We start from the raw sequence: 16,467 nt of genomic DNA on the forward strand, positions 1-16,467 counted from the left end.
CAAACTTTTTAATAAAAAGATCCTAAAAAAAAAAATTGTAAATGCAGAACGAGTAAAAAAAATAAATATACCAAACTATTGTGTTCAGGTGATTACAGTAAAGCACAGGTGTCAAACACAAGGCCCGTGGGCCGAATGCGGCCCTCGAGGCCATTTCATGTGGCCCTTACACCTCTCATGCAGCTGCGGAACCCCCCTTGTCTCTGCCCCCACCTTGTCTCTGTAGTCAGCAGCAGAGAGGACAGAACTCCTTTACTAGATCCTGCACTCCTCTGTGCCACTGCAGAAAGGCTCATCTTTGCACACCCCCCTTCTCAGCAGTCCGCAACAGAGAGGAGGGCAGAACTCCTACTGCAGATCCTGCATCTCTCTGTGCAGCTGCAACACCACCTTGCCTCTACCTCCCCTGTTTTCAGCATTCAGGAGACTCTGGAAGCTGACTCCAGCCCTCCTCTGGTTCTCCTCCAAACCTTGCACTTCTTCCCAGATCCTCCCGCATCTTCTTCATGGCAGCAGCTCAAGGTAACACAAGGTAAAGGGGTGCATTGTGATGTAAGGAAGGGTGGGTGACTCCTGACTTCTTAGGTTGGGGGGGTTCTTGATATTTGATGTAAGAGTGTAAACAGACATGGGGGGCTCTGGACATCTAATCCTACAGATATAACTGGCCCTTCGAGGGCAACCATAATGCTGATGCGGCCCGTGATGAAACTGAGTTTGACACCCCTGCAGTAAAGGATACAGCATACAGCGACATATTAGATCATTGTGCATTTCTGTGATAACAGTTTGAGGAAGACCCTTTTCTTTTTCAGCATTATGGTCGTCCCCCCCCCCCCCCCCGTCCACAAAGCCAACTGAATACACTTGGGATAAAAAAAAAAATAACTGATTGGTATTCACATGAAGTATAAATATCTGTGCTCACTTAAGATAAGTAATTTCCCTTGTGCTTATTTTTTTAAATTCGTTTTCTATTTTTTTTTTTTTAAGTAAACTTAAGCCTTGTATACACAATTTTTTTTTGTTCAACCCACCGGGCTAAATGAAAAAAAAAACTGACAGCTCTGGTCAGAACCTCTGTACTAACAATGCGATGTTAGTACAGAAATCTCCCCTGCTGTTCTATTTGGTGTCCCCCCCCCCCCCCTCGCCTCCCACCAGAACACTCTGGTCAGCGTTCTTAGCTATTGGCGGAGAGCACTGATCAGGAGCTGATCGGCAGACCTTTTCCAGTCATGCCTCTTCCACAGAAGCCGTATTGCAGTACACACGGCCCGAACCGTCCGGTGTATATTGAACCGGCCAATGCCACCTGACATTTGGCCTCTGTGTATTAGGGGCTTCAACCACAAGCTGTCCGAGGCAATTTCCTACTTTTTCACATAGGTGTTAAAATCTTCATTTTATACTGGTTAATTTTTTAGAACCACCAAACATTAGATATTTTCTGAAACCAGAGGCCCTGTAGAATAAAATGGTGGCTGTTGCATTATTTATAGCACAGGATATTTCTGCAGCTATTTATCAAATGCAAACTTTAAAAGATGAAAAAAAATAAAATAAAATCACTAAAATTAATTTTAGCGCACACAGATAATATTCTACCCAATTTTTGGCAAAATATTAAAGATGATGTTGTGTTGATTGAATCGATATCTAACATGCCAAGACTTAAAATTTCACACACCCATGAAATGGCAATAAACTATAATACCTAAAATTGTCCATGGGTGATGCATTAAAAGCCTTTACAGGTCATCAGTTTAGAGTCAATTATTAACCACTTGCCGACCAGTCATGTTGACTGTACTGCGGCAAAGTGGTTAGTTATCGTCCAGCGACGTAGACCTACGTCACTGGACTCCTCCCCTTGTGGGCGGCGCGCGCGCGTGCCGCCGGAGGCTCACTCCCGCTGTATTCAGTCACAGCGGGAGTCGGGCCAGGGGAGGAGAGGCGGTGATCACCGCTGCTCTTCCCCGATCGTCGGGGAATCGAGTCTGGAGATCCGCCCGATTGTGTAAACAAAGCGGGCGGATCTCCTAAATGACAGTCACAGATTACAGGATTCAGCATAGCTGAACCTGCGACCTGTGTCACACAGTCACCTCCCCCCACACACGTTCGTAAGCACCAGGCATACATTAACCCCTTGATCACCAATAAAAATTAACCTCTTCCCTGCCAGTGTCATTTTTACAGTAACAGTGCATATTTATAGCACTGATTACTTTAGTAATGTCACTGGTACCCCCAAGAGAGTCAAAAATGTCAGTCAAGGGTCCGATCTGTCCGCCGCAATGTCGCAGTCCCGCAAAAAAAAAAATCACATCGCCGCCATTACGGGGATGCTTTAACCGGTTGCCGACCGCCGCACGACTATATAATGCGGCGGTCAGCCCCGGCCAGGCAGAGTGACGTATGGATACGTCACTCGCCTGTCACTGACTTGCGAGCCTATTGCGGGCGGGCGCGCGCCCGCCGCGGCTCGTTCACAGACAAGTCAGTGCGTGTGTCCGGCGGACTCGATGTCCGCCGGTCACACTACGATCGCTCCTGTGAAGGGAGAAAGGCGGAGCGGCTTATGTAAACAAGCCGCCCGTCATTTTCCCTGGTGTAAAAATGAAGATCTGACGGTTCTACTATGTAGAACCGTTGATCTTTGCTTTTACACCAATAGACATGTCCCTGCACAGTTAGAAACACGCCCCTAGGACACACTTAACCCCTCCCTGTCCAATAAAGTTAACCCCTTCCCTGCCAGTGTCATTTTTGCAGTAACAGTGCATATATATAGCACTGATTACTGCAGTAATGTCACTGGTACCCCCAAAAGTGTCAAAAATGTCAGTCAAGGGTCCGATCTGTCCGCCGTAATGTCGCAGTACCGCAAAAAATCGCAGATCGCCGCCATTACTCGTTAAAAAAAAAAAAACACCAAAAATGACAAAAATCTTTCCCTTTGTTAGTAAACGCGATAACTTTTGCGCAAACCAATCAAAATACGCTTTTTGCGATTTTTTTTTTTACCAAACATATGTAGCGTAAAACAATTTGGCCGAAAATGTTAAAAAAATTTTTTTTTTGGGGGGGAATTTCATATAAAAAAAATGTGAAAAATATTGTTATTTTTGCAAAAATTACGCTCTTTTTTTGTTTATAGCGCATTAAAAAAAAATCGCACAGGTGATCAAATACCACCAAAAGAAAGCTCTGTTTGTGGGAAAAAAAGGACGTGAAATTCGTTTAGGTACAGCGTCGCACGACCGCGCAATTGTCCGTCAAAGTCACGCAGTAAAAAATCGCAAAAAACCCCCTGGTCTTTTAGCAGCCAAATCCTGCGGGGCTTAAGTGGTTAAAACGTTTCTAAATTAATTTTTATTTTACTCAAATGTATTTTTTTTTTTTTACTGTTTCTATTTAACTTTATTGCTATCACAAGGGGGCTAACAAGCCCCTTAGGATAGCTTTGAGCAGGTGACAGGCACTCTTTATGGAGACATCTCGTTTTCAGGTTCATTGGTCACAGAGGAGATTGGGGAACAAATGTTCCTCCATCATCCGTGTGTGAAGCCGTCCCAGCTCCTCACTGAGATCCTAGGCTCCCTGGAGGAACAGGAAAGCCCAGGAACTACCATGGGCGGTGGCGGCCCTTAAAAGCACTGTAAAAGTGATTGAGCGGCTGTAATGAGCCATGATCTTGGAATAACCACTTGCTGACAAGATGTTAATACACTGCTCAAAAAAAATTAAAGGAGTGCTTTTTAATCAGAGTATAGCATCTAGTCAATTAAACTCCTGGGATATTGACCTGGTCAGTTAGGTAGCAGAGGAGGTTGTTTTGGCTGAGTATCCCCACAGACATACTACAAAATCTTGTACCAAGTCTTCCCAAAAGGAGCGGAGTTTGTTATTAATACCCATGATTTTGGAATGGGATGTGAAAACAAATTCAGAGAGGTGTGATCAATGTGAGAACAATGCCTTAAGTCCAAATTTTGTTTTGCGTTGTGAGATTCTTCCCATCTCCCAGCAATGTACGCCAGCCTCCCCACTATCACCCATCCTCCTCCCTGTCAATTTCAGCCACTAACACCTAATTTCACCCTTGCAATGTCAGAGAGCATCCCCCCCCGCTATGTCATCCAGCCACCACTACCCTCTCCCTGAAAGATTGGACGTCAGTTGATAAGGAGGATGTCTGTTGCCTCCACAGCATCTCCATGACCCTCCTGAGCCCCTCTCCTTCAGCACTGGGGTGACATTAGCTGACTGATGGAGAGAAATTGAGGGAGAAAAGAAACATTGGAATACTAGTCACCAGTACCAGTGTAAAAAAGTGTATTTGCTTTGGAAGAATAAATCCCATCTAATGTTGGGTGTCCTACATGTGGATGTTGCTGCCATTGCTATTCGATTTTTCTTTTTTTTACATTTTGCAAAGGGGTGGCTCAAGAGGGTCCATCATTTTAAGGGGGGGGGGGGGGGGGGCTTAAGATTGTCTATAAAGGGTGCCTTGACTGAAAAAAGGTTGAGAAGCACTGCACTACGCTATCAAAGCAGTTTCCTTTTTTGTAGTGACGTGAATTCTATGCATAAAGGTAAAAAACCTTCTGTGTTTAGCAGCCTCCCTAATACTTACCTGAGCTCGATCTCAATACAGTGATGTGCATGAGAGCAGAGGCTCTCCCGGGTTCTCTTTCTCACTGGCTGAGACAGCAGCGGGAGTCATTGGCTCCTGCTAATGTTAGTCACACCCAGGGAGCCAATGAGGATAGAGCGGAGATGGTGTCGAGCCCACATTCTGTGAGTGAATGGACACACAGAGCAGAGGCTCAGAAGTGAGCCTGCTCAGGTGCCCCCATAGCAAGCTGCTTGCTATGGGGCACTCGGCATGAGGGAGGGGCACCCCAGAAGCGGAGGATCTGGGCTGCTCTGTGCAAAACCACTGCACAGAGCAGGTAAGAGGCGGTTCACATTAGAGCGATCCGACTTACCGGGGCGACCTCACAAGTCGCGGTGCGCTGCTCGCACCGCGACCTCGGAGCGGCCGGCACGGACTTCATAACATTGAAGTCAATGCAGGTCGCTCCGGGTCGTCCCAAAGAAGCTCCGGACCCTTTTTCTAAGTTGGAGCGACTTGTGTCGCTCCTATTAGAACGGGTCCACAGCTTCTCTATGACAGGCGACCTGTCAGGCGACCAGGTCGCCCCAGTGTGAACGGGGTCTAAGTATAACGTGTTTGTTTGTTTTTAAATCTGCCATTTAACATTTTAGTCCCGGTTCACACTATTGCGATGCGGGAACACTGCAAATATACTGCGTGTTTCCGCATCGCATCTGCAGCACAGGCAGTTCACACTGCCATATGCGATACGCTGGGGGTGTCAATTCAAAGTTAACGACACCCCCCAGATCAGATCGCATATCGATCTGACAGTTTGCACAGAAACCGGATCGCACTGGTGTGAACCACCACGCAACCTGATTCTGCTGCGGATCAAAAAAAAGGGTCCCGTATGTATTCACTGCGATTGCAATGCAAATCCAGCCATACAAACTGTATGGCTGAACTCGCACCGCACAGAGATCGCATGTGATTTTAGGAGCAGTGCGCCCCAAATCATATGCCATGTCTGTGATCGCATTAGTGTGAACCGCTACTTAGAGCCTATTCACACTAGCACGACTTGTGAGGCGACTTGTGTCGCCCCAGGTCGCTTGACATAACAAAAGCAATGTTAATCAATCAGTGCCGTCTTAATTGGCACTACTGAAGTCGCTCCGACTTCAGAAAAGGGTGCTGTACTATGAGGCAACCTGTGATCCGACTTTTCTCATATACTTCAATGGGAGTCGCCTCCTTATCTTAATTGAAGAGACTTGTTATCAGACTTTCCAGGAAGAAGAAAGAGATTAGCCAGGCATTGCCCACAGACAAAGTCGCCTGTCTCTTCAAAGTAGTACACAAGTCTCTACACAAGTCTCTACACAAGTCTCTACACAAGTCTCTACACAAGTCTCTACACAAGTCTCTACACAAGTCTCTACACAAGTCTCTACACAAGTCTCTACACAAGTCTCTACACAAGTCTCTACACAAGTCTCTACACAAGTCTCTACACAAGTCTCTACACAAGTCTCTACACAAGTCTCTACACAAGTCTCTACACAAGTCTCTACACAAGTCTCTACACAAGTCTCTACACAAGTCTCTACACAAGTCTCTACACAAGTCTCTACACAAGTCTCTACACAAGTCTCTACACAAGTCTCTACACAAGTCTCTACACAAGTCTCTACACAAGTCTCTACACAAGTCTCTACACAAGTCTCTACACAAGTCTCTACACAAGTCTCTACACAAGTCTCTACACAAGTCTCTACACAAGTCTCTACACAAGTCTCTACACAAGTCTCTACACAAGTCTCTACACAAGTCTCTACACAAGTCTCTACACAAGTCTCTACACAAGTCTCTACACAAGTCTCTACACAAGTCTCTACACAAGTCTCTACACAAGTCTCTTCAAAGTCACGGTGCGACTTTCTGGTCGTGGTAGTGTGAACCGGCTTAATGTCACTGTATTATGAAAACAATAAAGAATTTCAAAAAAGAAATAGGAGGAGAGCCAAGTGCCAAAGCAAAGTTCACTATGAGACTTCCCCAGTGTTCTCTCTGTAGCTCCACCACTCTTTCTCATCAGCTGTGCTTATTACCTTTTATTCCTCCACCCGTACCCTTCACAACGTTATGACTAATGCCAGCCAAATGACAAGTGCCATCCTGTTCTAAGCCGGTAACCTCCCAATGCTCACCTGCTGAGTTTTGCAACATTGAGTTTTTGTTCTTTGCCGTTTTCTTCCCTCTTGTGCTTTGCCACTCCGTTTCCAGTCCATAACTGTGAGGTATTCTTTCTTTTCCTCCTGTTGGAACCAACTTCTTCACATTTACCTGTCAAAGCAGAGTCTGTAGGGGTGTTCATGTCTCTTTTCCGTTTTAAGCGATTTACGGGAGTGGATGACATAACCATGGCCTTGTGGACTCCATTACTGGTATCACTGCATGTGCTGTTTTTGCAACTATCCAAGTGCACCACATCTGAGTTACTATCTGAAGACTGGCTGTGGCTGAATGCAATCTTGCGTACGGGGTCCCAGCGCTCTCCGGGAGTATCTACACAGACCAGCTTCCCATTACTACTCTGACCCAAAGTCCTCCTTGGTGTGCCCCCGAAACGTGGCTTTTTGTTGTTTACATGCCTGAGGCGTTCTTCCGCACTTCGCACAGGTGACGCTTTCTCTGTTTTGATAGCTTGGTGAGCAAGTTTGCTGATGCATTTGTCCAAACGACTGAACTTTCCCTCTTTTCCCCTTATCGTTGGACTCTTGGTATCCGTTTCTAAATTTTGTGCGTCTGTACACATCCTAGTACCCTGCTCATTGCTGGAAGGCGTTTTTGCCTCCTCCACATAAGGCACATTTACTTCCTCAGTGTTTTTTTCATTCCCCCAAACAAAATCTTCTTCAACAACGCTCATCTCCAAGTGCTCCATATTGTGATTTTCAGAATCTGCTTTCTCAGAAGTCACATCTTCCTTCTCTTGCTCAGCATGATCCTCCTGTGATTGGTTGACCACTTGAGTATCATTGCTAAGAAGAGGAGAGGCAGGATCAGCTGTCTCCACCTCTAGTTCCAAGCTTGTATTCGGATCTTCCTTCTCAGTTGTGAGAGATGTAGAACCCGAGGACAAATCTTGGTCTTCATCTTTATCTGAACCCTCTTCATCCTCTTCATCTCCATCCTGATCAGAATCGTCACTCTCTTCATTTTCCCCCTCCTCCTTACTAGCGGGAGAAGAGTTCTGGGGATCGGAGGTCTCCTCCATCTTTTGGTCGATTTCATTCGAGTAGTCTACAGTCACGTCATCTAAAGCAAAAGAAGAAAAAAAATATACATTAAACGGGAATTCTATCTTAGATACGCTATAAGGCCAAATGTATGTGGACAACCCTCCAAACTATCGAGATTACACATGCTTTAAAACGTGGCATTGTACACGCATTTTTAAAGTGATCTGGATGCTAATCAAAGGTTCTGCCTCTAAATAAAATGGTTGCCTTACAGTCCTGTTCACATGTTGCGTTTGCTTTACTTCAAAAATTATACCCCATGTCGCTTTCTTGGTGCTTGAAAGCGTCTCAAAAGCCTCCATAGAAATCTATGACAGCTCACCAAGAGCACCTGAAGCTTTTGAGGGGCTTTTATTCAGGGTTAGCTTCACTTTGGAGGTATTGCAGGTATGACATATCCCAGGATGCAATGGGAAACCAACAAGTGAACTGGAAAGACATCAGCAGTCACTTTCAGTTCATGTGTATACACAGTGCCTTGAAAAAGTATTCATACCCCTTTCCACATTTTGTAATGTTACAACCAAAAACGTAAATGTATTTTATTGGAATTTTATGTGAGGGACCAAGGGGAGGGAAGGGGGAAGGTAAGAGGGGGGTGTCGTTGGGATAACAGCTGAGTGGCTGCTGATCTCCAGAAAGCTAAGGGAAGGGGGGAGGGGAAGAGGGGGAAGGGGAGGGGAAGAGGGGGAAGGGGAGGGGAAGAGGGGGAACGGGAGGGGAAGAGGGGGAAGGGGAGGGGAAGAGGGGGAAGGGGAGGGGAAGAGGGGGAAGGGGAGGGGAAGGGGGGGAAGGGGAGGGAAAGGGGGGAAGGGGAGGGAAAGGGGGGAAGGGGAGGGGAAGGGGGGGAAGGGGAGGGGAAGGGGGGGAAGGGGAGGAGGGGGAGGGGGAGGGGAAGGGGGGGAAGGGGGGGAAGGGGGGGAAGGGGAGGAGGGGGGGAAGGGGAGGGGGGAAGGGGAGGAGGGGGAAGGGGGGAAGGGGAGGAGGGGGAAGGGGGGGAGGGGAGGAGGGGGAAGGGGGGGAGGGGGGGGTGGTCGGTGGGATAACAGCTGAGCGGCTGCTGATCTCCGGAAAGCTAAGGGATGGGGGAGGGGAGGGGAAGGGGGGGAGGGGAAGGGGGAGGGGGAAGGGGGGGAGTCGGTGGGATAACAGCTGAGCAGCTGCTGATCTCCGGAAAGCTAAGGGAGGGGGAAGGGGGGGTGTCGCTGGGATAACAGCTGAGCGGCTGCTGATCTTCGGAAAGCTAAGGGATGGGGAGGAGGGGGAGAGGGGACGAGGGGGAGAGGGGACGAGGGGGAGAGGGGACGAGGGGGAGAGGGGACGAGGGGGAGAGGGGACGAGGGGAAGGGGGGGGGACGAGGGGAAGGGGGGGGGACGAGGGGAAGGGGGGGGGACGAGGGGAAGGGGGGGGGAGGAGGGGAAGGGGGGGAGGGGAGGGGAAGGGGAAGGGGAAGGGGGGGAGGAGGGGAAGGGGAAGGGGGGGAGGAGGGGAAGGGGAAGGGGGGGAGGAGGGGAAGGGGAAGGGGGGGAGGAGGGGAAGGGGAAGGGGGGGAGGAGGGGAAGGGGAAGGGGGGGAGGAGGGGAAGGGGAAGGGGGGGAGGAGGGGAAGGGGAAGGGGGGGAGGAGGGGAAGGGGAAGGGGGGGAGGAGGGGAAGGGGAAGGGGGGGGAGGAGGGGAAGGGGAAGGGGGGGAGGAGGGGGAGGGGGGAGGAGGAGGGGAAGGGGGGAGGGGAAGGGGAAGGAGGGTGTTGGTGGGATAACAGCTGAGCGGCTGCTGATCTCCGGAAAGCTAACCGCCGACTCTAAAAACGGTACCGGATTGATTCCTGCAGCAGCAGGCATCATCCCGGTACAACCACTTCTGCAAGCCGACATACAGGTAGCCTCAGTTTGAGGGAAGTGGTTAATTAGATGCACCTGTATATGCATCATTTAATGTGATCAAGGGGCTACAAATGCCAACATGACCTATGGTGTATTATAGAGGAAAGTATTGATAGGAGTCGCTTTCCTCCAAGGCTGCCAGCCACCTACAAAACCCTCTCCAAATTGAATGAACCATTAACCATTTCTAAAGCGGAACTCTACCCCTCCTTCACTCCAGAGCTGCAGTACCCTAAAGCTGCCAGCCACTGGCATCTTCGGTCCACCTTGTACCAATCTTTGGGCGTTTAACATTGGCTGTGTAGAGAGTTCACTCCTGTGCATGGAGCTATCTGTAACCAATGACCACAGGTATAATACGCAGCATTCTTCCCACTGACCCTCACACTAATGTATCATGACTTGTAGCTATAGAAATTTTTAGCAGGAGTTCCCTGAGACCAAAAATATTTTTTTAGGCCTCTTTCACACTAGTACGACCTGAAAATCATGCGACTTGAAGCAATGCCTGTGTATTCTTGAGGTCTACGCATCTCAAGTCACATAAAAGTCAGACCTAAGTAGTGCATGGACTACTTTGAAGTTGCAGAGATACAATTGGTACTCATTGGAAATTATGGAGTATTATTTGTCATGCGACTTTACAGTCCCAAGTTGCAGGACAAGTCACACAAGTGTGAAAGGGGCCTAAGAGCCCATTCACATTGAGGCGACACGACTTCGGGGGGAGACCTGTGAAGTCGCGTGCACCGCGACTTCGGCGCGACTTGCAGAGACTTCACATAATGGAAGTCTATGCAAGTCGCTCCGAGGTCGCCCCAAAGTAGTACAGGACCCTTTTTCTAAGTCGGAGCGACTTGTGTCGCTCCTATTAGAACAGGTCCTGTACTACTCAATGGACCGCGACTTGTCAGGCTGACAAGTCGCCTGACAAGTCGCGCTAATGTGACTGGGCTCTTAAGGTTCTTCTGTTGAAAAGGTTGAGAAAGGCTGATCTAGGGGGGAAGGGAAGTACTAAGCAGATTTTAGCCCTTCCCTTCACATTGAAAGCGGCTTTGAAATTGTGTGACTTCACTAAGAAATCGCACGATTTCAAAGCCACACGTCAGTGCGACTTCAGGTGCGACTTGGCTGACATCCGTTCGACTTCATGTACAGATGTCTATGCAAGTTGCACCTGAAATCGCCAAAAATAGTGCAGGAACTTTTTTCAAATCGGCGCGTCGCTGATTTGAACAGTTTAATTGCCGACAATAGGGTGCAACTTGTTGTGCGATTTGGACCTGTCAAATCACATGACAAGGCGAACCTGTGTGAACAAAGGTCAAGATGCAGAACTAAACTGAACCTGAACTCCAGCGCTAGCACTTTTATAACAGTCACAGCAAAAGGGTTTTTTTTTTTTTTTTGCTTTTGGGATAAAGGTTTTACATAAAGCTGACCATTCTAAGCACCCGTCAGCATTAAAACAGATCTAAAGGCAAAGAGAATCATTTTTCCAATGGCCGGCGCTGGGTGACAACCCTCCTGTGCATGCACAGGACCTAGCCATCCAAGCACACAGGATTGGGCCAATCACAGTAAGCGGAGCTTACATTCTGGGGATCATTGTGACCTGGCAAGGTAGAGGTAGTTTGTTACTAAAGAGACACTCTGCATGTCTCTTCTGCATTAAAAAGCCTGTTAGTGAGTTTAATTCTGCTTTGAATGGTTTGTCTCAACCCACTAACTGCCTCTTTTGCAGGATTGCACGTGCTGTTTAGAAAAATAATAAACTTTCTGGCTGGATCACCAGGCGAAAAGAAAGGAAAGAAAAATGACCTTTTTCCAATACAACCTTCAGCAGCTGTCATTTTATCTAAAATTTAGAGCAGTATGGCAGCCTACAGGTGTTCTGCCCCCAAAAAAGTAATTCCCTGCTTGTGTGATTGGCTCACTGACTTTCCCAGAAGTCTCCATTAAGATACAATTCAAATCAGTTTGAGTACCTCCTGCAACAGGAATTTTAGTTTTAGTGAGATAATCCACAAGGGTTAAATACTTTAAAAGGGATGCAGATCTTGCAGCTTTTCTTATTAGAACACAGAGTGCTCCAGAGAACACAGAGTGCCCCAGGTGACTATAATAAACCAGACCCTCCCATTCAGAATCAGTCTGTAAAGGACATGGTGAGACAAAGTGGCAGGATCACCAGGCGAAAATAGGAGGGGAAAAAGCCTGAAAAAAAGAAAATGAATGCAGTCGCCACATCTAAGAATTGGCATACTGCAATATAATAAATATATGCATTTGTGTTCTTTACTACTTCAAATCCTCCACTGACCTTCATTTTCATCATCAGCCGCCTCCTGACTCTGTCTAAGCTCTTCCTCAATATCCACATCCGATTCCTCCGACTCCTCATCCTCTTCAGATTCCTCTGAACTGTGAGATTGTGCTCTTCTGCTTCTTGGAGAATCCTGCAACCAATCCAAACCATTACTGAAATAGTAATAACAAGCAGAGAAGCATACATTAAAGGATCAGCTAAACAGAGAAAACATTCTGAATATGGGGCCCAGGTTTGGTCATCAATCCTCAGGAAGGATGTCTTTGAACTGGAGAGAGTCCAGAAAAAGACAACTAGGCTTACAGGGTGGCTGGAGGACCTCAATTATGTTATGAGGAACGACTTTAAAAACATTGAACTACTTCCCACTGGAGAGGAGGCATGTAAGAGGAGAAATCATCACAATATACAAATCTCTTTTTTAGTAAAAAAAAAAAAAATTTTATATATATATATATATATAAATAAATGTTTGATTCACTGCTCTGTGTAGCGATTTTGCACAGAGCAGCCCTGATCCTCCTCCTCTCGGGTCCCTCTTCGGCACTCCTGACCCCTCCCTCCGGTTGGGTGCCCCCCACAGCAAGCAGCTTGCTATGGGGGCACCCGAGCCAAGCCTCAGCTCCATGTGTCCACTCAGACACAGAGCCATGGCCTGGCCTGGCCAGGCCCCACCCCCTTTCTTTCCTCATTGGCGGACTGACTGATTGACAGCAGCGGGAGCCAATGGCACAGCGCTGCTATCTTAGCCAATGAGGAGAGGAGTCCTAGTTAGCCGAGACACTCCTGCAACATCGCTGGATTGAGATGGACCTTTCTGTTGTGCCGAGATGCCAACAGATCCATCTCAGGGGTGCCCAACCAGGGACACAGCTGATGTAACACCTCCGTATGAAGGGACCACTCCCCATGGTCCAACGCCTGCCAATTTTCTACCCTGGGAATGCGCACAGTCTGATTGCTCTGAGTTCCAAGACATTGATCGGTAGTCTGGACTCTTCCAGTGTCCAGATCCCTTGAGCAGAATGATTGCAGAGGACACCTCCCCAGCCAGACAGGCTGGCATCCGTGGTGACCACTGTTCAGTACAAAGGGGGGGGGGGGAAGGATTTTCCCAGCAGAAGCACCAGAGAGCAAAGCCACCATATCAGAGACTCCTTCGTTCCCCGACTCAGCCGGATCGGATTGTCCAAAGACTGCGGAGTCTTGCCCATTTGGTCAGAATCTCCTTTTGCAGGGACCTCTTATGGAACTGTGCAATTAGAACCACCCCGAAGGTAGATACCATCAGGCCCAGCACCCGCATGCAAGTCCGGAGGGATGACCATTTGTTGGACAGCAAGAGGAAAATTGCAGCATGCAATTTCTGAAGTTTGTCCAGAGAAAGGAGCACTCTGGCTAAGGCCAAGTCCAGAGTCAGGCCCGAATAGTCCAGCTTTGTGGACGAAACCAGGGCAGACTTCTGAAAATTCTAAATACAGCTGAACTCCCGCAGTTAGTATTATGATCTCCAGGTTTTCCACCAGAGCAGAGAGAGACTCCGCTCGCAGAAGGAGATCGTCCGAGTAGCCCAGTACAGCGATCCCCAGTTAGCGTAGCAAAGCTAGCACTGGGGCTAACACTTTTGTAAAGACCCGGGGAGCAGATGCGAGACCAAAGGGTAATGCCACAAACTGATAATGCTCCTCTCCCACAGCAAAGCGGAAAAAATGCAGATGACTGGCACATTTTGGAATGTGAAGGTAGGCATCCTTGATATCGATAGAGGCAAGGAAATCCCCCTGACACAGGGATGTCACCACCATTTGAATGGACTGCATTCTGAACTTCAGTACCCGCACAAAGCAGTTTAGCGCCTTGAGGTCCAGAACCGGATGCACCTTGCCTTCCTTCGTGGGAACTGTGAACCGGTTTGAGTAAAAACCCTGAAAGCATTCCGAGGTCAGAACCGGGACAATCACACATTGGGAGGAACAGGTCTTGCACCGCCCTAAACAGGCCCTGTAAGCGGTCTGGGGACAGGTGCAAAATGGAAGGAAAATACCTTGCCGGGGGACAAGAGTGAAACTCGATCTTGTAGCTGAACCAAATTACTTCCTGGACCTACTTGTCTTCCACCCGGGAATTCCATAGGTCTGGAAACCAGCGAAGATGTCCCCCCACCCCGGATAGGGGTGAGGGTGCACCTTCATGCACAAAGAACCTTGTCCACGGGTCTGGAGAAGCCCGATCTTGGCTTGCTAGACCAGGTTCATTTGGATCCTCCAGAAAAGGCCCTTAAAGGCTTCGAGCCCTTGTCAGTCGACCCTGAGGGATGAAAAAACGTATGAGCCAAGAAGGAAGGACCACATCTACAACGAGGTTCCTTGTTCTTAGTAGCCCACAGAAGAAAAGTACTGAAAAGGAAGATCAGTCAAGTCAGATCCGCAGACCAGCACTTGAGCCAAAAGACACGCCGAAGGACCACCGCAAAAACAGAGAGGTGAGCCGCATCCAAAGAGGCATCACAGATAAACTGCAGCCCCTGGACCAGCTGGCCTGCCAGCTGAGCAAAAGGCAGGGGGGGGCTGTTTCCCCCTTCAGGTCACGACGTAGGAGCTTCGCTCCCTCTCAGGTTGAGTTTGCGACAGTAGGGCAATGGTGAATACTGGCCTCATTGCCAAACCAGCCAGAGTGTACATAGTGCAGGCCACAGCCTCCACCTTCTGGTGACCCGGATCCTTAAAGGTCGGGACTCTTCAACCAGACTCATGGTTGCCTTGTTTAATCTGGAAACCGGAGGGTCCACCACCGGTGGCACAGTCCACTTCTTAAGAAGGGACTTCTCATAGGGGTAACGCCTAGTTAAGCACTTAGGAACTCCACGGGGACACTTTGGTCATCCCCACTCTTTAGCACAATTCTGTCAAAATAGGCAGGGAAAGGAAACACCTTTGCCGCTCTGGATGGCTTGTGAGTGCCAAAGGGTACCTGCACCTCCGTCGCAGCTTCATCTGCAGCCTCCATCTTCAGGATCTTGCGCACAGATACAATCAGTGCATCCACCAGTGCCATTTTGTGCGCGGTCGCAGATGTGGAGGAATCATCCTCACTATCAGAGGATTCCAGGCGCGTGGTTGCAGACCCAGCAGGATGACCCACGTCCGCGGCGGCCGAATCAGATTCAGGATCTGGTGAGACAAATGAGGCAGGGGAAGGCGGGGGGTGCTTTTTGCTGGCCCGTAAGCCACCTCCACCCGAGACACAAGGGACTCCAGGACCGCCGTCAGTGCATGGATTGATGGATGGGACCAGGAGGGCCCCGCAGCCTCAGCAAGGGGGGATCGGGTGGGGAAATGTGCTCCAAAGACTCCATCAGCCGCCACCCCAAAAAAATGTAACACTGCTAAGGGACAACCCCCACCACGCTGGCAGCACCACCTGGCCACCAGGCACAAAGCACCAAGCGATCCTCAACAGAGAGAGAGGGGACCCCACCAGACTCACCATCCACAGAAACAGGCACCTGCAGCCACCAGGAGAATCTGCACGTGCGGGGATCACAAAGAAAAAATGATCTGGGAGTCAGCACCAGGGGATGGAGGAGGTGCTCCCACCACCGAAAAACTAGGGCTCCACTGTCATGGCCGCCGCTATTTCCAATGGCAAACCACAACAAAATGGCCAGCCGACTACACAAACATGGTCGCCGTGTATAGAAACACACAGGCTAAAACAAAATGGTGGCACCACGAGGCTTACAGGGACCCATGAGGGAGACCAGGCCTCAAAGAGAGATCCAGGCAGGATAGGGGGTCCTGGAAGGAGCCCCCACCAGGTACAACCCCCCCCCCCTCTGCACAGTCGATCATACGGTCACCAGTAGCACACCCCCCCCGGGTCCCATCGCCAGTTAACGCCCTGCCCCCCCCATCCCAGGAAAGTGGTCAGGGGGGTCCGGCCGTCCCAAGGAGAGGCCCACCTCCACCCCAAAACTGAACATCCACCTTGTAGAACTTCGTGAAGGTGTGAACGGACGACCAAGTCGCCGCCTTACACACCTGGGCCACAGAAGCCCGATGATGACAGGCCCAAGACGTACTCAGAGATCTGGTAGAGTGCGCCTTCACAGGCATAGGAGGAACTTTTCCCTTCAAAGCATATGCCTGTTCAATGGTCTGTCTGATCCATTTGGCGATGGTAGAAGCCGACGCCGCCATGCCCTTCCGAGGACCCTCTGGAAGGACAAATAAGGAATCCGACTTGCGAAAAGAGTCAGTCGATTTCAGTCAAACCCTGATCGCCCGAACAACATCCAGGGAGTGCAAATCCACCTCCTTCGGAAGCTTGGGCTTCGCGCAG

At 49.2% G+C, this 16,467-nt stretch overlaps 1 protein-coding gene across 1 annotated transcript in view; it reads right to left on the minus strand.

Moving 5' to 3' along the window:
* The window catches only part of DAXX (death domain associated protein), a 95,002-nt gene that overhangs the window by 13,789 nt on the left and 64,746 nt on the right, over positions 1-16,467 (minus strand). Inside the window, exons 5-6 of the mRNA XM_082263131.1 lie at positions 12,121-12,256; positions 6,820-7,930 (exon numbers count right to left, since the gene is read on the minus strand). Coding sequence (XP_082119257.1) covers positions 6,820-7,930; positions 12,121-12,256 — 1,247 coding nt within the window. The remainder of the gene's footprint in view (positions 1-6,819; positions 7,931-12,120; positions 12,257-16,467) is intronic.

Source organism: Pelophylax lessonae (assembly GCF_965119305.1).
Source record: "Pelophylax lessonae genome assembly, chromosome: 7".
Taxonomy (NCBI): Eukaryota; Metazoa; Chordata; class Amphibia; order Anura; family Ranidae; genus Pelophylax; species Pelophylax lessonae.